Source organism: Lepeophtheirus salmonis, chromosome 10 (assembly GCF_016086655.4).
Source record: "Lepeophtheirus salmonis chromosome 10, UVic_Lsal_1.4, whole genome shotgun sequence".
NCBI lineage: Eukaryota > Metazoa > Arthropoda > Copepoda > Siphonostomatoida > Caligidae > Lepeophtheirus > Lepeophtheirus salmonis.
In genome coordinates this window covers 19,186,742-19,208,178 of record NC_052140.2, presented here as the reverse complement: position 1 = coordinate 19,208,178, position 21,437 = coordinate 19,186,742, and the positions used below count along the sequence as shown (strand labels likewise).

General features: G+C 32.6%; 5 protein-coding genes across 7 annotated transcripts; 2 read left to right on the top strand and 3 right to left on the bottom strand.

Annotated features, from left to right (window-relative positions):
- Window positions 1-664: 664 nt before the first annotated feature.
- On the top strand, window positions 665-3,679 carry Atg5 (autophagy protein 5). The gene is made up of 5 exons (XM_040720643.2): window positions 665-932; window positions 1,252-1,475; window positions 1,540-1,664; window positions 1,742-1,960; window positions 3,461-3,679. Exons 1-5 carry the CDS (start codon window positions 786-788, stop codon window positions 3,565-3,567), a joined length of 822 nt encoding a protein of 273 aa, XP_040576577.1. The 5' UTR covers window positions 665-785; the 3' UTR covers window positions 3,568-3,679.
- Window positions 3,680-5,072: 1,393 nt separating this feature from the next.
- On the bottom strand, window positions 5,073-7,864 carry LOC121125451 (BRCA1-associated RING domain protein 1). The gene is made up of 5 exons (XM_040720652.2): window positions 7,141-7,864; window positions 6,581-7,055; window positions 6,244-6,524; window positions 5,836-6,173; window positions 5,073-5,777 (listed from the first exon to the last, which is right to left on the bottom strand). Exons 1-5 carry the CDS (start codon window positions 7,428-7,430, stop codon window positions 5,326-5,328), a joined length of 1,836 nt encoding a protein of 611 aa, XP_040576586.1. The 5' UTR covers window positions 7,431-7,864; the 3' UTR covers window positions 5,073-5,325.
- Window positions 7,865-10,107: 2,243 nt separating this feature from the next.
- Window positions 10,108-12,079, bottom strand: LOC121125477 (uncharacterized). The gene is made up of 3 exons (XM_040720671.2): window positions 11,636-12,079; window positions 11,180-11,542; window positions 10,108-10,703 (listed from the first exon to the last, which is right to left on the bottom strand). The coding sequence occupies exons 1-3, from the start codon at window positions 11,790-11,792 to the stop codon at window positions 10,318-10,320; spliced, it is 906 nt and encodes a 301-aa protein (XP_040576605.1). The 5' UTR covers window positions 11,793-12,079; the 3' UTR covers window positions 10,108-10,317.
- A 1,062-nt stretch (window positions 12,080-13,141) lies between these two features.
- peng (Pumilio and CPL domain-containing protein penguin) lies at window positions 13,142-15,332 on the bottom strand. The gene is given in 3 exon segments (XM_040720843.2): window positions 13,142-13,886; window positions 13,889-14,397; window positions 14,465-15,332. Coding segments are annotated over 3 exon segments (1,905 nt in total). The 5' UTR covers window positions 15,265-15,332; the 3' UTR covers window positions 13,142-13,290.
- Window positions 15,333-17,218: 1,886 nt separating this feature from the next.
- Window positions 17,219-21,154, top strand: LOC121125648 (uncharacterized). Of its 3 annotated transcripts, none has more exons than XM_040720841.2 (5): window positions 17,219-17,520; window positions 17,720-18,147; window positions 18,753-18,910; window positions 18,973-19,610; window positions 19,662-21,154. In XM_040720841.2, the coding sequence occupies exons 2-5, from the start codon at window positions 17,735-17,737 to the stop codon at window positions 20,688-20,690; spliced, it is 2,238 nt and encodes a 745-aa protein (XP_040576775.1). In that variant the 5' UTR covers window positions 17,219-17,520; window positions 17,720-17,734; the 3' UTR covers window positions 20,691-21,154. The 3 variants fall into 3 exon arrangements, with proteins under 3 accessions (XP_040576775.1, XP_040576776.1, XP_071747628.1); XM_040720842.2 differs by having other exon boundaries at window positions 17,388-17,520; window positions 17,720-18,196; XM_071891527.1 differs by having other exon boundaries at window positions 17,507-17,669.
- The last annotated feature ends 283 nt before the right edge of the window (window positions 21,155-21,437 follow it).

The following is a 21,437-nucleotide window of genomic DNA, read 5'->3' as shown; positions in this document are numbered from 1 at the left end:
TATAATAATTTTATTCATTCCAATGAATTAATTACATTATTAATGGGTGAATATTTCATATTATTTGAATAAAACTTTTTGTAATTCCAAATTCTTTCAACTCTGTGCGTAAATACATGCCACTTTACAAACTCCTGCCTCAATTAAAAGTAATTACTTAAAATTACATTGTTTTGATACTTCTTCAATCTTGAATTGGGGGATTTCTTAGTAATCGACATAGTCTGTATGATGTTTTATATCCCTTTTTGTTCGGAAACTAACGTATAAATACATAATCTTCGTTATGAATTAATTAAATTATTACTCAAAGATCGATGGAGGATATAATATTTCATATTATTTGAATGAAACTTTAAAAAAATGTTGTACAAACCCCATTTGAAGTTGACAATTAATAATTTTAAATGATTATAGAAGAGAAGAGTTGCTTAAAATACAACGTAATGTTGAGTTGTTGAAATTACGACTACGACAAATATTATAGCTTTATAATTGTAAAGATCATATGAGTTCATCAACTCGAATTTATTATCAAAAACGATATTTTTTTATTATGTCAGGTTGCGTGATTGGAGCTTTTGCTCATCCAGATAGTATGAGAAGTCCTTGCTTGACTCGTTGGTGAGTGCTCGAGTGACGTCATGTCTTAAATGTCAAAAAATATTCCGTCATAAACAATACAACAAAGCTGTTTTATTATATTTTCTCGATGAGGCGGATATTAAGCAGATCAGGATTTTAGGAGTTTTACCGGATATTTATTAATTATTATAATAAACGAAATGTCTGAGGATAGGGAGGTGCTCCGTGAGATCTGGGAAGGGAAAATTCCTATTCGTTTTAATCTTGATGGAGATTTTGGTGGCGTGTCCGAACCTTTTTACCTCATGCTACCGCGTCAATCCTATCTTCCTCTAACGTTAGAAAAGGTGATGCACTCATTTGAATATTCCATCCTTCTCAAATGAGGGCCATTTCATTCTTGTATCTCAAGGTTATTAAAAGAATTCACTTTTAATCAGACGTTATTTACATATATTTATATTTGATATTATCTCGTTAATAAATATATCCCCATTATACAATTACGTGTAACATTTTGTGTAGATTGGATTTAAATTAGAGTATATGAATATCAATACTTAATATATTTGTAGAGGTTAAACAATGGATAGTTCTAATAAAGCACAATCAAAATGATTACTATTATTTCACGCACAAATATAACTGATATTTATACATTATTAGGTTCGGAAGCATTTTTCAAAACATACTGAAAGCCCAAATGCGGATATTTGGTTCAGTTGTAACGGATCAGCGATTCGATGGCACCTTCCTGTTGGCCTTCTCTTTGATTCATTCATGATGGGACAGGAAACTGAAGATAATGATGCATCTTTTCATTTACCGTGGAATTTAAATGTGGTATTTGGTGAGTTTCCATCTGAGGAGATCATTCGTTTCAACTCCAGGTTGTTTCTTCCCTATTATTCATACTTTTGTTTTTAGTCAACAAGGATTTTTATTTTGTTTCAGAGAGAGTTTAGAGACATATTTTATGTCCTGCTTAAAAGAAGCAGATCAGATCAAACATGGTGGAAGAGTCTTGTCTAAAATGCAAAAAAAAGATCAAAATCAGCTTTGGCAAGGCTTTCAAAATGGTTACACGATTTACATTCATAAAAATATCCAAACACCTTGAATTTATCTAAATTAAAATTATTTTTATTTTCTTCAGATAAATTTGATCAGTTTTGGCCGATTAATAGGAGGCTCATGGAAATTGAAGGGACTGGTGAAAATGAAATAGGAGGTTTCAGGCACATTCCAGTACGGATATACAAGGGTGATGGTCCTATGATCCAAAAAATAGTCAATACTTTAACAGAAGATAAAAGCAAGGCCACAATAAAAGACATGCTGCTGGAGTTTCTACCAGATTGTGATGTAGACAATTGTAAGAATGAGCTTATTAATATTTGTATGTAAGGTTGCCCTGACTTGTCTATGAAATATGGGTTAATAGGGATTCTAGATTTTATCATTTGGGTAGTGGGGGGGAGCTTAGCCCCAAACATTATCAACACCGTAATATTATTACTTATTTAAATTAGGTTTATTTTTTTAATCATATGTAGCGATTAGCTACACCGGTAAATATAACCGGTTTTCTCTTAAGGAAATTAGTGTTGAATGATATTTATAGATTTTACTAGAATAGATCCAGTATGTTTTATGAGTTTAAGTGGGTAAGTAGTCTTCTTATTAAAACTTATGATACACATTTTGTGGAGCTTGATTCCCCTCCCCGTAGGGCTAGCGACGCCATTGATGGTTGTCATTCAATATATTTTAGTGGTGTGTTACTTAGCTATGATTACATATTTATAATATATAAACATATTGGACGAAAATGTATATGAATAAATATTCGTGTGCGCTATTTTGCGATACATATTCTAATTTTTAATAGAATATCCTCTTTTTATTATTTTATATCTTAGCAAGCCTTAACTATAAAATGAGATTACATCCTTCAACACTACCACTAAATTAAAAATCCCAACGACTAAACTTTTAATCCATCAGAACTCTAGGTAGCATGAAATGAAATATGTTAAACGGATACCCATAATTATTATTACTCAGGGGCGTTCCTGGATTTCATTTTGATAGGGACTGAATTTTAACAAACTATATTTTATAGAAAATAAATCTTGCAAAAAAAATTTATGTATCCGTCTTGCCATTCGAAATTTCCCACACAAAGTGTAATTTTTTGTGATAACTACAAAAATTCATAGATTAAGGGCAGGTAAGTCCCTTGCAGACGACCCTGTTAGTTTTTACGGTTCAATACCGGAATAACGAGAACCGCCAGACCAATATAGGTACAACTTTGTTTACTAACAGGATGTATTATTAGTCAGGGGCGTCGGCGGGATTTTATATTTGGGAAAGGCTGAATTTTAACAGATGTTCTTTTTAAGGAAATAAGTCTGTGTAATTTTTTTTTTACCTTTTCCGTTTGAAATTTTCGCCACAATGCAACAATTTTTGGTGATAACGACAAAAAATCCTTCAATTGGGGAGGGGGTTTAAGCCTCTGCGGACGCCCCCGTTAGTCGTTTGCGGTTCGACAACTGCCAGACCGATATAGTTAGAACCTTTTTTACATGTCTTGAGGACCGGTTTCATGGAGGCATATGAGAGACCTACCTACCCCATGCCCCGTTTTTTACTAAGGCCCCTGCACTGGATATCATATATAAAAAAATTAAATATTTATTATTTAAAAATAACATAAAAAAGGATTAATCTTTTCCAAAATATAAAGTCATTTGAAAAAAGTAAGGACCTGTACATTTGTATTTTCCCCAGGCCTCTCTCACGATAATACATGCTGTGCATGGCTATGATAAAAAACAATACTAATTAAAAATATGTTTTATTTCAGTACAATTTTTAACGCAGGGCATTTCTCCGCCTTTGGACACACCAATTCAGTGGCTTTCGGAACACTTGAGCTATCCTGATAACTTTCTTCATATCTGTGTCAAATAAATGTATATATATAATTTATAGCTTTAAAATTATTATTTAATCTTATTTTATAATATTCATTCTTACTTTGATGAAGATATATCCATAATAAAGATATTTGATTGCTAATTAATCTCATTTGTATGTATATGGAAGAAAAGAGTGTATACATATTAGAGGGATCAATTACTGTTGATGTTTTGAGAAATCGATAACAATGACGGGATTTTTATTACTTTATGCAAGGAACCATATTATTCATTCCATAAATTTTTTAACAAAAACTGAAGAATTTTACATACAGTGTCACAGATTTGAAAGAAATTAGAACTAATGCTAAATATTATTCATATATAGTTAGCTTAAGTTTAAAATTTCAAGACTTGATTTGATCGACAGTAAACGTTATGAATATCTGAATTTCAACCCAGATTATCTACCTAACATTGAACTGAAAAGCAGTTTCGATTTTACAAAGACTTTACTCCCTAGATATTCAATTTAATAAAGGTTGACTCATATTAATCTAAAAACAATCTTAAGTTATCGTTAGAATTTTTTTACGCATTGTTCTGGAATAATGTATAGAATTGTAACATGAATTTCATCCTGATCCTGGATCTCTTTGAAAGAATAAAATAATAGAGCGTTTTTTCGTGACATCACAATTTTGATGTCGTCCATTTTGGGGCCTAAACAATCAAGTTTTATACAATAAAAGCCCTTTTTCATTAATATTAAGGGCACTAATAAACTATTGCTTGTCAAAATGGAACCAACGAAAGAAAGGGCTTAAACCTTACTTTATAAAAATTTTATTGCTCTTTTGCAAGTCTTATTTTATCTGACTCTAAAATGTATTACAAATTTTATAAATCGTCATATAATCTATTAATAATTTATTAGTTATTTCCGACTTGAAGATAAAAATCAACTATTAACATGGAAAGAATATGATATTTTTCTCGAATCACCCTCTTTTCTCGTCCTTAATTAATCAAAAAAAAAAAGAGTATTATAAATTTGTTCAATTTAATTTTGTGAAAATATCAACTTTGAGCCCCCAAAAGTAGCAGCCTCTTCAATTATGTAGTCTGTGAAAACTCCATAGCAACAGTCTCTCTGAATGCAAAAAAAAAAAAAAAAATGTTTAGGTATATCTAATATAAGTTCATCTAAATATCAGGCATTGGGTGTCCACAGGTGCTGAAAGGCGCCCAGTGCCATTTTTAGATAAATACGTATGACAGACGACTATAAAAATTAGACACCTCGGCGTTTTTGATAATTTGCAGAGGCTTATAGTATATCTGATAATTATCCCCCAAATTATATAACAGGCAGCTAATTTTAACAAGGGTAATAATAAATATTTATTTTTATTCATTAATTTAAAAGTACCATCCCCAGTCTTGCTCCTGGCTTCTTCTCGCGATCTACAAAATGACCATAAATACGAGTACTAATAGAAAGGATCATCCTTTTCCGACGATAATTTTAATCAATTGATTGATCTTAATCATTGATTGTACATTTATAAATAATTATATTTGAAATCATTCGGAAGTATTTTATGTGTTTGAAAATTACATAATAAATTTGGTCATTATTACCCATAACGCTCAATTAAAACTATTACATAAAGTACTTTTTGATTTAGTCGTCTTTGAGACGGCTACTTTTTTTTCTTGTCCATTTTCAGCTCTAGTGTCCACGGTGGTTATTTTATTTATTTACAGGATTACCTATACGCAAAAGATGGCGAGAATATGAGAATGATTATGAAATTCCATATGGAGAGACGATAGAGAATTTATGTATACAACTAAAAAGCCAATCCAAGGGAAGTGTTTTAATATGACTCATGTCATACTTCAACTCTGGCTCCCTCTTACTTCCACTTTGATAAATGATATAATGTGAACAAGATTTCAGTGGCCCAGAAGGGTCCACATGATAGGGTATCTTTTTCTCAGCCTCGGGAATACATTCAGGATCTGGCTCCCTCTTCAAAATCACACCAGAGCCCCGCTTGATGATCTCAGAAAGACCTTTTTTATCTGTAACTGAGTTATGAATATTAAAATGCATTCCAGCAAATAGGCGAGGCAGTCTTTTAGCAGAATTCAATATGGATTGTCGGAGGGAAAAACTAGGATTATTCGAAGTTCCTTTAATAAGGAAGTCAGTTGTATCGACTTTAGTTTTAGCCTCGATACATTTGGTAAACCCTGGAAAAATACAAATATCAACCTATGCTGATAAAACAGTTGTCAACATTTTACTCACACTCTTTAGGGAGTATCTTCTTTGCTGAGAGCACTGCCTCAAAGTACAAAAGGCAATCATCTCGAAGCAAATATTGTCCTTCTAAATTCATTATACACGAAGAAAAAATAACATGGGTTACGTCTTCATTAAAATTATTTGATATTTTCCAATCCAATTCTTTGACTAATTTACGCATTTGAGCATTTATATCTTTAACACTTTCAAAATAAATAAGAACATAATCTTTCGTGGCTTCAAAACTTGTGCCAATGGTTTGAACAAGAACTTGAGACTCAGATAATTCTGACAAGGTAGAATTGACTAGCTCCATTATTTCTTTAGAGTAGGACAAGTCCCTGAAAAAAGAAGAAGTTGTTTTATTGATCATTAATTAAAGAGGAGATTATTAATATGTAGTCCCATTACCGTGGTCTCCTTCCTAGCGAATCCATTGCATTTTTATCTGCCCCTTTTTTTATAAGTAAAAATACAACATCTTTCCAGCCATTATAAGAAGCATCATGTAATGGGGTAAAATTATCAGGTCCTCCAGGAACAGAAGGAGCGGCACCTTTGTCCAACAATACTTTAGCTATATTAGTATATCCCTTTTGAGCACATTCATGGAGTGGCGTCCAACCCGCATTGTCTTGATTATTGGGATTTGCACCCATACCCAAAAGTTCACACACTTTATCATAATCTCCCTAGGAAGGGTAAGATTGTATAAAAACTAAGTATTAAAAGAAAAGAGGCCCTTTACCTTACAACAAGCAACGTGTAATGGCGTTTCACCTATGACATTGCGTTTATTGATATTGCTTTTAGACTTGGATGGAGTTGGATTTAGAGTAATACTGCTATTTAATAGATCCGGATCTAGCTTTTGTTTCTTAGAAACAACATCTTTTTTGAATGAATTTTCTTTTGCATTCTTGGCATTTGATTTTAACAATATGGAGTCCGCCTCTTCAACAACTTTTTGTTCCACAATAGAATTACGTCTTGATTTCGGAGTTTTAGGCTCAGACTCTGCACATTTTTTTTCTTTCAAAGGCCTTCCTTTAGGGGTACTTGATTTCATATTGACTGCTATAGACTTTCCTCCACCTTCTTCCAAAGACTTTTTCCTTGATTTGGAAGTGTTTGGAGTCAAATTTGTGTCTTGTGAACTTTTTTTTCCTATGGGAGTTCTTTTATCCTTGTTTTCCTTTCTAGATTCCATTGGATCCACTTCTCTAAAAATGACTGATAATTAATAATTGGCATACTTAAGTAACAATAACCTTAACTCAAAAGAATGAGACTACTTGAGGAACTTACAGATACAAAGTAACATAATCCGGATTCAATATAAGCTTCAGTTTATGATATACGGAAATGGCTTCCCTGGTGGAATGCCGAATGCAAAGGTCCCTCTTTTGGACATAGGGAGTCTTGCACGTCATGCATTGTCCATTATCAGCATTTTCCTTGAGGCACGACCCACAAAAAGTATGGGAGCATTTCTTGATGTACCATAGCGTTTTAGGAGGAACTTTCAAACATTTCTCACATCGGAGAATACGGTTCAATTCTGAAGTGGAGAGCGAGAGGGACTCCACAGTTTCCATTATTTAATATTCCCGGGATTTTATTTAGCAGAGCAGTACAAATATTATTATTTTTATGTCAAATTCTATTTGATCACCCAACCTTTCAGCAAAAGTACTATCTGCGCGCATAAATTATTTTGTTGAAGTTCAAAATATAAATTATTAGGGCTTTAAGACTAAACGAACGGAAAAACCTTGCTTCGATGATATGGATCTGGTTTATTAATATTAACGAAAATAACACTCCAGTGTTACTTTACGTTTTTCGTGAGCTCACTCACGCGTAGTACTCAAAACTTTGATGTTCTCTCCTCAAGGATGAAATAATAGTGAGAAAAACATGTTTCAGGTGGCCAACAACAAAACTGGCAAGCTAGAAAATGCTTAGGAATTACTACCCTAAATATATGCACTTCCCTTTTCTTTTTTAATATGATGTGCTGACCTTTAGCTACACATACTTGTAGATAAACCTCATATAAAGTCGTAGTTTTTATTTTTTTTGTTTCCTTTTCTTATTTAATATGACGTGTTGAGCTATTATAACTATTCGTTGTTGCAAATGAGTCCTCCCAGGCAATCAAACAAACAAAATTTGCTTTATTAATATAGATTATATAGGGTTCTGTTTGATATTTTTCAAATATTTGGTTGAAATTATTATATTTATATTCATTTCATCGATATTTAAATGTTCATTTTTTAAGATCACGAATGATATACATAATTTTCTTGTTTATGTCTATGATTTTGACATTTTATGGAAAAAAAAAAGAATGGAGTAACTCAAAAATCTGGCCTGTCAATACAATAGCAAGCTCGAATGATTTTTCTCAAAATAAGTGTGGAATACATTTGAATTCTTTGACGATTTATCCTCAATTTATATCATCAAATTGTACTAAAAGAGCCAAAATTGACTGTCACAATAAAATAGTTCGAAATTGACAGTTTTTACAAATTAATTGAGATTTTCTCCAAGGTTGTTTTCATGTCAAAAACTAACTTTAAGACCCCCAAAAAAAAAAAAAATATATATATAGTCATGGTCCTGTTCAAACCAAAGACACGGTGCATGATGAAGTTTGTTTGATATTTCTTTCATTCCAAATTAATTTTAATAATTTATTGTTACATCAAGTTTAACTTTTATTTTTCAGTATTTGCATTTATCGGTCTATTTATGGTGAATAATCCATTGTCACTTATACCAAGCCCCCTTACAAACACTTATATCATGGATTAATCAACATCCGTGTTGACTAATTAATGATAATATCGATACGTAATTGTTAACCAGTGGATAGATTTTTCGCTGGAATGTTAAAATTTTCTTTTTTAGACTGAACAGGAGTTTATCTGGTTTTTAATAATAATGTACCACTACAAATTTTGTAATGGTAATATTAAAAAAATCTATTGGATAATATTATGGACAATAAAGATGTTAAGGACCTGATTGACAGAACCTTCAAAAAAAAAAATGAAAAAATGTGAGACAACACACAATATGTAAACACTACATCAAGAGATTTACAAAAAAGGACATAAGAACCTTCCAAAAATATTTCATTCTGAACCTTAATACAAATCAAAGATTCAAGATCATATAAACAAATCTGATGGAACTTATCCTCTTGAAATAAATTTTAGAAAATCTCTCCCAATCAGTTATTTACTGTTATTCTAAAGCACCCCCGAACCTAGCTTTTCACGCTTTTTATGACCACCTAAAACTTTAGTTCTAACATGATTGATCTGGTAACATATCCCGAAATAGAGTATATTAATCTCTGTTGGCACTCAAGGGATATTTTAATTTCTGGAAGATTTTTTTAAAGAAAATTAAGACTTTGTTGAAATCCCAACTACTTTCCTATGGTAAATCATTTATTTTGAACTAAGAACACAACAGATATTTTCTCATCTTCCAATAGAATAGTTCCCTCCTCCCAAGAAATATATCAGGAAAATCTCTTTTCCAAAGTCAAAACATTTTCTCCCTAGAATAACGTGCTTAATAGGAGTAGAACCATGGATACTTATAATTTTCTATAAGACCTGTAATGGTCGCTATTAATCAATGAAAAGTTTTTCTGGTTAGAGCAAGTCTATTAGTTAGTGGATCCTAATTTTCTGTAGATATGTCTTCTCCTCGTATATCTAGTATTTGATGTGGTACTTAATATGTTAGACAATTACTCTGTTCCAAAATAGTTTTATAAGTAAGATACATTCAGGCTTTACTCTTCATTAATTTTCTAATGTTGAAAAATGTAGCAGGCCAGACTATGTACTGTGGAATCTTAAAAAAAAAAAAAAAAAAAAAAAAGAGTCCGTAAATACAACATTCGACCTCCCTAAAGTTTTTGAATTCAAAACATTTCCACAATGTTCATGAATGTTCAATGTACTTGACTTTTCATTTCTAAGACCCAAAGAGATCTGACGCATTTACTTCGTTAAAATTTAGAAATATGAATGATTTTTTGTTTAATAAGATATTGTAACTGTGTCAAACATATTATAAATATTTTTGAAGTAGGTTTAAATGACTTATCAAATAATTATTTCCATGCACCGCCACTGGATAATTATTTTTCCTGATGAAATCATCTGGAAAAATAATTATAATTCGATAAATGTGCATCTGATCAGCGACATGACAAACAGTCTTAGTAATTAGTTCCAAACCTTTCAAGAACCAGCTTTTATTAGTGAAGATGATATTTTTACAATAAGAACCATTCATTTAATATAATTTTTTTTTTTTTTTTTGTCCTTTTCCAATAATTTTTCAAACCCTTGCTTTTAAATAATTGAATGTTCCTTTAGATATCGCACTTGGAACTAAAGGATCACAGTTTTTTTAAACATAAGATAGTCGTCGACTTTTAAAAGTTCTTTATAAATTAGACGAGAGGAAATGTTTTCCCATATAAGCTGTAGTCAAAGTTTCTGGGGAATATTTCCTCTGGACACTTGAGGGTTGTTGAGTTGCCTCCTTTAACTGCTCGGAAAAATATAATACTTTTTGATCTGAAACTAATTGAGCTAGCTCGGAAATTGTTTGACTCAAGCTGTTTATTTTAATAATTGCATCTTGTTCCGTAATGTCCTCATACTTGGTCTTCAAAAAAACAAGTATATTTATAACTTCACTACAAGTATTTATACGTTCTCCAACCATCAAGTGGATGATTTCATTCCTTAAAATCTCATGGGTAGTATTCCACATTTTAAATTTTAAATCCCTTTGAATTATTAGACTAAATCCAATAACTGGACAACCTAAAATGAATAAACAATGATTAAGCTGTTTTCTTGAAAAAGATAATTGGAAAAGTTTTTTCAATTTTCTCCAAGATAATTATTATCAATAATTCATTAAACATAGTTAATAAATTACAATAATGAGTAATCATTTTCCTAAAAAAGGAAGTATCACTACAGAGGTGGGGACTTGGACTGCACTGGTTTTGAGTTCATATTTTAAAGGCTTGAGCGACTTGACTTGATCTAACAATCAAAGACATGCGACTTAACTTGCGACTCGTTTTAGACTCGAAAAGCTATTTTATACTGAACTCAAGAAAAGTCTTATGTTACATTATAATTATGGAGCTGAAATTAGCACAAAAAAAAATTGAGGACTCGAAGAAAATATTCAAGGACTTGAGACTTTAATTGGACTTGCAGTATAAGGATTTTTCCCCCTCTGATTAATGCTCAGTTCACCAATTTTGAGCAAGTATTGAGCAAAATACCTGAAGCGGATTTTGTGATGCACAGAAATTGAACCTCATCGTCCATCCAATCCACTCTTATTTTATTAGGTATACACTTAATGTCTAATTTTTTTTTTAACTCAGACAAATTTGAAATATTGTCATCTGCAACTTCTCTCAAAAACTTTTGCGCTCTATGACAATATTCAATTCCATCATTTTTTCGTTTAGCCTCTTCCTTTATCTTTGGTTCAATTATTTCTATAGATTCTAATCTAAGAGTTGGTATTGCAGTTCTTTTTAATAAACGTTTTTTTAGATCTCCATTTGTCCATTTACTCTCTGTTTCAAAATCTTCAATCTCAAAATGAAGTGAGCAAATAACTTTTTTAGTGACATCAGCTGAAAAAAATATATATCATTGTATTATTTATTTATAACCACACATTAGATATTACTAGAATTACATGATATCAAATATTTGTAACTACTTACCAGAGATCCAATCTATTGGTATAGCTGATTTCCATTGATTAAGAATTTCCACGTTCGATGAAGGAAACCTATGTAAAGAAGCCTTCACATTTGCTTCAACCATTCGACCAGCTGCTTTACCAGTGTGGCAACAAGGAACCACACAAGTAGATGGCATATTTCACGTCTAGGAAGAACTAAAGAACGATCGAAGAACAATCACTTTCTCACTATAGCCTACAAGTTTGAAGTTACCATTATTGAGAATAAATAAATAAAATGATTTGTTGAATCAAAACAGTAGGTGATATTAGAGAGTTTGTGTGATTTTTAAGTGTATATTAGCTTCTACATTAATCGGACGTGTACGCGTAAATAATTTATTTAATGATCCATTTATTAATGTATTTCCAACCGTGGGTTACCACATCTATCATGCGTGTACTCTATATAATTTTGGAACAGATCAACAGAAAATTTATTTTGTACAAACTTTACTTATTGTAATTTTCAAACCTCAACAATTACCCCTTCCAAAATAAATAGGTTCTGTGGTTTAAAATGTTTCTTGCTTGGAGCGAGAAGAGAAAATATCACGAAGAGATAAATTAGTCAACATGTTTCTTATTTTAATGCTTCATAAGTTTAATTTATTATATTTATAGCATTTTTATTCTCATAAACAAGAAACATTTTAACCCACAGAACCTCTTTATTTTGAAAGAAATAATTGTTGAGGTTTGAAGATTATAATATACAAAGTTTTTACAAAATAAATTGTTCAACACCAAACCTGTTTTTAACGTACCATATATAGATCATGAATACATATTATATAATCGTATAATCAAAACTAATCTTTTCTGTAGTGCTTCCAAAAAATTTACTGCATCTATGATAAGATGACTCAGCTCAAGAAGTGAAAATTTATTTAGGGGCTATGTACTAAGTAGATAGCTGAGGGAGGGATTTTGAATTGCGAACACAACCTTGAATGAAGTACTTGGATTATGTGTACGAAATACGAACATTAGAGGGGGGATGCCCAAAACGTGTGTATATGGCCCTTAAGTAAACAGTTATAAATATGACGGATCACACAGGATGCATTGAAGCGCAGAATTTTATATGAATGGTCTGAATATTTCGCGGTTTAAAATCAATTTAATGAAATAAGTTCAGTAATAAGCCTATTTCATCAACATACCCTAATAAGAGACCGTGACAACAATCAACCTTCTTCTTAGAATTACAATATGATATAATTAAAGCGTCCTCGTTGATTAGCGCTTCTGACCTTAGAAATAGAGTTTTAAATTACTATAAATTATACACCAGTGTATAATAAGATTAACTTACAGAAGACAGCAATATAATAATATATAGGGTCCCCTCTCAGGCGGTTTATCCACTCTTATTTTCAGATAATCTATTGACAAATCTAATTCCATTTTAGTTCTAGAATATATCTATCGATTTGATAAAGAAAAAAATGTAAATTGAACGCCATAAACTCTTACAAATAGCAGTGGTTCATAGACTTTAATTTTCATAGACACTTTCACTTACAACGTCATCAAATAAAGTAAAAACATACACGAGTATGTTACATAGAACAATGAAAATACTATATTTAATTAATTAATGATGTATATCAGAAACACAAATAACATAGACTAAAAGTCAAGCTTCTTTTTAAGACATTCAACTCCAACAGACTTTTGGGTACTCAAAGTGGGTTTAAGTGCTTTTAATTTTTCTTCTAGTAAACTTTTGACTTGAGGAATCTCCGTTTCAAGTATAATAACTAATAAAAATCCTCCACGATTACAACGAAGCCATGCGTCAATGTTGTCCATGGAAGCTGTTTCAAGTAAAATCTTAGAAAATAAGGCCGTTTCTCCATTTTCATTACGCAATTTGTCTGCTTGTATAATTTTCTTAAGCATTTGATGATTCGCAGTATTTTCAATTAATCCGTTATCTTTTGTGATTGCCAGGGAAAGGTGCTTCATACTCTCCGTTAAATCCCCCAAGGCATTATTCAAAATTGTTGCAATGAATATAGTATCACCATTACTTAGCAACTCTCCGACATTATTTGTCAAATATTTAACCAAACTCGGAGATATTTCTTTCCGTAATTCGTTTCTGCGAATTTCACTGTCTTTTTTCGAATAAGGATTTCCATCACCGACCTTCAACTTGTCCAAAACTTGTGGGTGAAACAAAACTGTGGACCTGGGTGCTAGTATATAAGAAAGCACCTTTTTCCGTATTTATCGGTGGCTATTTCTCCCAAATTTGCGATGATTTCCGTGAATATCGATTTGCCTACAAAGACTGTATCATCCATGGAATCAAAAATGGCCATGAGTACCATATGTCCATGTTCTTCAGTAGCAATTTTAAGAACAAAGGTTTTGAAACTTTTTATTATTGTTTTCCTATCTTTGTTATTTCCAAACCAAATGGATAACATGGAAGCTTTTGCCCCATCTGATGAATGCATAATATGGATACAAGCATCTCTCAGCTGTGTTATCACCTCAGAGCGTTCCTTTTCCTTGGCAATAGTTAAAAAATTGTAAATTACGGTGTGAACAAGACTGTGGTTGTAGCATCCCTTTGTGATAAGCGTGCAAACATTTTCATGCAAATTCTTGTAAATATCCCGTTCTTTCTCCGGATACTTTTTTATCAAGTCCATGACTGTACGAATTTCATTATCCTTGAACTTTGTGAATTCGGGTCCACAAAAGTCTTGCAACATTCTGTTTCGTCTATGATATAGATAAATATATAAGTAATCAACTTAAATTTCGAAAATGAGTGATAGAATATACATACCTTAAAGCATTTGCGTGATCATTATAGTAGAGCTCAACGACCGCGTTGGCAATTTTATGTTTCATTAACTTGGCTGTCTTCCCATCATAGAGACGTGCAATACCCTCTCTCTGCTCTTTGGATCCATATTTCAGCATTTTGATAACGATGAAGGATCCGTATTTGCTTTTGGTCATATCTATAACCGAATTAGAGGCCATAATTTCATTAAAAACAATGTTCCTTTGAGCGACGCTTCCATGAAGGAGCAAGGACTCAATGACCCGGACGGTATCGTGGGCCAAACAGAGTTTTACAACCTTTCCTTTGATCAGAGTAATTAGTTCATCGATTAATTCATTTCTTTTGATGTCAGAGCAATCCTCTGGACGGAATCCCTCCCAGAGTTGCTTGGATTTAAGACCCACTTCAAAGATGGTTTCGTCCTTCTTATGCTTCCGTCTTGCAAGTCGTATCTCCTTCTTCTTGGCATGATCAAACTTCTCAGCAGGCTCTTTGCCCTTCTTGGATCCGGGTTTCAAGGATCCTCCCTTCTTAATCTTAGAGGATTTATCAACCCCTCCCTTCTTAGGCTTGGAAGATTTATCCTCTCCTCCATTCTTTTTGGAGGCATTATCCTTGGACTTACTTAAAACTGGAAAGTCCTTGATGGCATTGCCCTTTTTGGATTTCTTCTTCTTAGAGTCCGCACTCAACTTTTTCTCGGATTTGGTCTTCTTATTCACGTTCCCTTCCGAGCTAGCATCGTTGAATTTCCGTTTACGAGACCCTTTCGTATCTGTTTCATTAAATATAGCCATTCTTATGTTTGAGTTCGTTCGATTGTCCCACGTGCGTACTCAAATTGAATTTAACTACTCAATAGACAATACATACACATGAACGTAAACACATACGTCATAAGATATTTTTGTTTTTTAAAATGATATAATAATAATAAACAACACAACATTTTCTTCATTATGATTGGTTTATTTTTTGTTTTTGTAGTAAAAGGATTATCTGTGATTGGTCTGAGACTATATAACCAAGGACTACAAGAAGAAAAGGACCAGAGACAGCTGCAGTCCCCTTTTCTCTTTTATTCTAACATGTCAGAAAGATAATTTCATGATAGCACTATGGCAGCTTTAGAGCACTTCGCTAATAAGGATAACAATGACGAGTGCCAAAAAACCGTCCAGTTTCTCAAAATAATTAGGAGATGGTGGAATATTGTGAATGTTAGAACACCTTCTGATCAAAGGAAAGGTTGTAAAACTCTGTTTGGCCCACGACACCGTTCTTGCTCCTTCATGGAAGCGTCGCTCAAAGGAACATTGTTTTTAATGAAATTATGGCCTCTAATTCGGTTATAGATATGACCAAAAGCAAATACGGATCCTTCATCGTTATCAAAATGCTGAAATATGGATCCAAAGAGCAGAGAGAGGATATTGCACGTCTCTATGACAGCCAAGTTAATGAAACATAAAATTGCCAACGCGGTCGTTGAGCTCTACTATAATGATCACACAAATGCTTTAAGGCATGTATATTCTATCACTCAGTTTCGAAATTTAAGTTGATTACTTATATATTTATCTATATCATAGACGAAACAGAATGTTGCAAGACTTTTGTGTACCCGAATTCACAAAATTCAAGGATAATGAAATTCGTATAGTCATGGACTTGATAAAAAAGTATCCGGAGAAAGAACGGGATATTTACAAGAATTTGCATGAAAATGTTTGCGTGCTTATCAGTCACAAAGGGCTGCTACAACCACAGTCTTGTTCACACCGTAATTTACAATTTTTTAACTATTGCCAAGGAAAAGGAACACTCTGAGGTGATAACACAGCTGAGAGATGCTTGTATCCATATCATGCATTCATCGGAATGGGGAAAGGTTTCCATCTGATCCATTTGGCTTGGAAATAAAGATAGGGAAACAATAGTAAGAAGTTGTTTCGAACCCTTTGTTATTAAAATTGCTACTGAAGAACATGGACATATGGTACTCACCGCCTTTTTTGATTCCATGGATTATACGCGTGTAGATATGACATTGATTTCTATTAATTACTCACTTTAGCCTGGGATATAATAACTTCATTATATCCCAGCCTTAGCAGAAAGTGGGAGGTGTAAGAAGAGAAGATTTGGAACTGCGTGAAGATATTTAAATTTTAATTCATGGTCATTTGGATGGATCTTTCTTACGGAGCAATCGGATCTTCGTCTTCTAGGGTTCCTCGGATGTTTTTTCATCATTGAATAGTTTTATCTACCGAATATAATATCAATTGCAACAAAATTGCACAAGATAAGTCTTGCAATGAAATTACTCACTATCATATTGCTTCACGATGATTTTACTCATAACGTTTTTGTCTCACAATGATAATGTACACAACGATATTACCACGCAACGATATTTCCCCAACGTTTTTACCACAATCATTTTACCGGACACCAGATTCAACGTATTTTGTTGATAATTTGAATTAATTATTAAGTTTCAAAAAATACTAGAGAATCTACGTACATGACTAGATCTGTAGAAAAAATGTCCTTTAAAAAAGAGTGTGTTCTATATATTATATATCAATATTTATTTTATAATATATTATCTATGGTTCTCCGGTCATCTCTTTAATACTACCTGGCGGAATAACAGCTTAGAAAAATAAAAATTCTCTTCAAGTTGTAAATACTAAAGAGCGCGATTTTCCATTGTCATATTTTTTTTGACCTTATATTTATATCAGTTATTGTTCTTTCTTCAAGAATAAAAGAAGAACGATAAAAGCTTTTCAAATAAAAAAGCCCTATTCAGGTAGCAACGACAAAAACCCGCTTCCTTCTCCATTATCATATTATTTTCATCTATGGATATCAGCATAAAGAGCGGAATAAATAATACAAAGCGCCCTCTACAATAGCAAGTCCTACAATTCAATAGAATTATAGAGCTGGAGAAAAGGAGACTGAATCTCTGTCGAATAGTTCAAATTACTCAATTGTTATCGAGTAAATATTGGAGATCCTGACGTCACTGAAATCCAGAGGTAAAGTTACAACTTATAAAGTTAACTCTCGCCTTTAAATCCAAGAATGTTTCTTAACATATCCCCGGAAATTGTTAATTAAATTCGTACTTCATTATTTATTAGTACTTATCTTAGTAAATACTAAATAGTAGTACTAAATTCAAAACGTAACTATAGTTACTCATGATGAATTAATCAATTATTATCTTTATAATAGTCGCTGACTGACAAAATGAGTGGTTATTGTGGAGTGTGTTCCTCGTATGTACGTCGAGGAGAGAGTTCCTACTCCGTGACCGGAGATCGTACATCTCTTTCCAACGTGAGTCTCCTCTTTAAAGTATTCGCTATACTAGGACTCGAGCACAGCAACGACGGAATCATTTGCTACTCCTGCTATGAACTCATCGAGGAAATTGACTTTTTTGAGCACAATGCGGGACTTTCCAAGGAGAAACTTCGAGCTCGTTTACCTCTAGTCGGCGATGAGGAGAATGAAGAACTGGAAGAAGAGGGGGAGGAGGCTAGAAGGAGTTCAAGTAATAAGCGGAATGTTCAGAGAGGAAACAAACAATTGGAAATGAGTTCTTCCTCAATTGTCATCGACATCATTACTTCATATCAATTTGATCTCTTTAAACTAAGGCAAATTCTATATTCCATATTCATTACTCGAATCGGATCCTTTATTAAGGCATTTAATACTCAGCACATATAATTAATGGCCGCACAGTCTAATCCGCCTAAGAGCAATAACACCTCAGTTTCAACGAAAATGTAAATTCACGTGATTAAAAAATACATACATTAGATTTGTATTCTTTATCTAATTATCTTATATTTTATTAATCATTCGGAGGCGGCCCCTTGAATTGGAATTACTTTTAAAGATCGTACAAATTATCGATCAGTTATTGAAAAAAAGAACAAATATTTACACTTGAAAGGCCCTAAACAAAGTCTCATATATCAAATCAAGACTCGATAAACTATCTAATACTACTAGGTGTATCAATCCGTCCCTGAAATAAGAATATAACGTCCATAATTGGCCGAAATAAGTCAACGAACTAATGTGTGTTATATTTATTAAGCAAAACAATACAATTTCTTGATTTTTTATTCAAGATTGCTTGCCGTTTATGAATGAAAAGAATATTTTCTATGAGAAGGTTGATCTTATTCGGATTTGACTGTACATATTACTATGAGCTATAAACTGATCGGATTTTTTAATTTGGTTAATTTAGATGTCCTCAGGATTACTGGCCAGAAATGAGCGAATTCGATAGCACGATTTGCCATCTCTGTGAAAGTCCAAGCTTCCCTTCATGGAGAGATAAAATAAGTCATTATCTCAAATCTCATAGCACTCAACTTCCTTTTATATGTCCAATTGATAACGAGTGTAAGTAGTTTTAATAAATTGTAATACTAATTTTTATTTAATTAATTTATATTTTTTTAAAGCCTTGACCGATCCCTTTGATTCTCATTTCATCGATGATCATGGATTTGAAGAGTGGACATCAGATTTTTCCTTCTTCAAATTAATCGGAGAAACAGAGACTTCCCTTCAAGCTGATCACGAACAATGCCCCAAGTGTGGCCTAATTTGCACAACTGAAATGGCCTTTCTGTATCATTCTACGTTTAATCACAAAGTGGACCCAGAGCCATTTAATAACTGTCTGTTTTGTCCAAACGTATCTTCAGATTTAAAGGATTTAATTACTCATGTATTAAAAAGTCATTGTGGAATGATGTTTAGTTTAAATAGCGATAAGGGTGATACTTTTGACTTGGAACAATGCTTAGATACACCTGAAAAATTTTTATGCGATATGTTGAAGACCAAGAATGAGGAGAATGTATTTCAAGAAAATGATGATCTCAATCAAACAAAGCTCGAGGAAATCCTTAGGGAATACTTAGAGACTCTAACTCAGATACCAAATGAAATAAATGATGATTCTGAAGGAGACGCTTGGGATATTAATAAATTAAATCGGATTCTTGATGATCCTAGGACTGAGGAAAACATTCAAGTCATGGGCGAAAAAAAGTGTTTTTCTTGCGAATTGGAATTTGAAACACATATGGAAAAGGTATTGTAATAAGAAAATTATTTAAAAAAAAAAAGTTTTAATTTTTTTTAGATATGTCATAGGTCCCAAATACATTCTCCAATCGAAGGTCCAACTTATCAATGCAATTTTTGTTTAGAATCCTTCTCACTTGAATCCAAGGCTACACAACATATGTTCGAAGAACATGGATACTCGACTCTGCATCCCTGGTACCTTTCTCAAGGTTTGATTACGAACTCTGAGGACAAAATATCCTTGGGAAATGGAAGCTTTCAATGTTGTATATGTGGCTTAAATTGCTCAAGCGATACAAATTTTCTCATTCATAAAATATCTTCTCATTCTTCTAATAATAAAGAGTACGACTGTGATTACTGCTTCGAAAAATATCCTTCTAAATCAAACTTGAGACTTCATGTTCTTATTGGCCATGGAAGTTACAAGTATCAGTGCCCTGTTTGTAGTTTAACCTTTGATGAGTCGGTTGAATTTTGTGAACACGTTGATAATGAGCACATCATGAATAAATTTGACCACCAAACCGAATCCTGTTCTTCTGAAAAAAAGAAAGTACTCACTTGTGATCTATGTCTTCTTAATGTTCGGGGACCTCGTACGCTTTCAAAGCATATGCACTCTATTCATGGAATAACACTAGACTTTGATTGTAAGAAATGTGGAAAGTTGTTTGAAACTCAGGAGACTCTAGATACTCATATTGCAAGCATTCATGGAGGGAATCCGAACCCGAAGGATTTCATTTGCGAAAAATGTTCGCGTATGTTTTCAAGTAATCATCTCCTTATAACTCACATGCGATGTCATTCCAATGGCAAGAAAATAACTTGTAAAACTTGTGGAAAGACTTTTAAGTGGCAATCCTCTTTGGTGCGCCACACTCGTTCTGTACATAGTAACACGACTGTCTCCGTCCAATATGGTTGCAAATTCTGTGGCAAATCATTCAAGGATCAAAGTAGTTTGAAATATCATGTATTTACTCATACTGGAGATAAACCTTTTAAATGTGATAGTTGTGGTAAAGGATTTGTCCGCAAGTCTTTGATGATGACTCATTTAGCTACATGTTCAAAGTGAAAGTTGTCTATAATATTTCTGACTATATAAAAGTAGAAAGGGTTAAGAATTAATTCAATTTTAGCTCTAATTTTTATATATCAGAGCATGTTCTAATCACTGTTGGAAAAAAATGACACCTCACCCCGCAAATAACTGTTTCTTATTATAAATGCTCTTTTAATAAATTTTTAATGCAATTTTCTTTTTGTCCCCCCCCCCACACACACATATTTATCGTCAAAGGTGTTTGTAGCTTTCATTATTGGGTCGGGGGTCTTAACCCCAGAAGTTATCATCAAATTGCAATTTAAAGTGCATTATTTAATTACAATATTAGTCGTTCTTATTACCATGTATTAATTTTCATTTTGATCTATTAAAATTACATGGTTATTATGTCATTACAAGTAATATAACTGTGGACAATTGAACTTAATAATGTGCCACTTTTTTATTAAAATAGTCAAAAATTACACCACTAATATATGGTTCATTTAAAATTATTCATCCAATTTTTTGTTTGTAATTTGTACAAAATGGCTACTTGCACAGCATATTTATATGATAAAAAATTAAGGACTCGCGACGCCATTGTTTATCGTGTATTTTAACTGTCGATGTTAATTTTTATATGTACCGTGAATCAAGAAGTAATTTGTACTACATGGTCCACGTTACTGTTGGGGGTATGGCCCCTCACTTCTTCGCAATTTATATAGTTACAACAATCTTTTTGGAGATAGATAATATTAATACATAAATTGT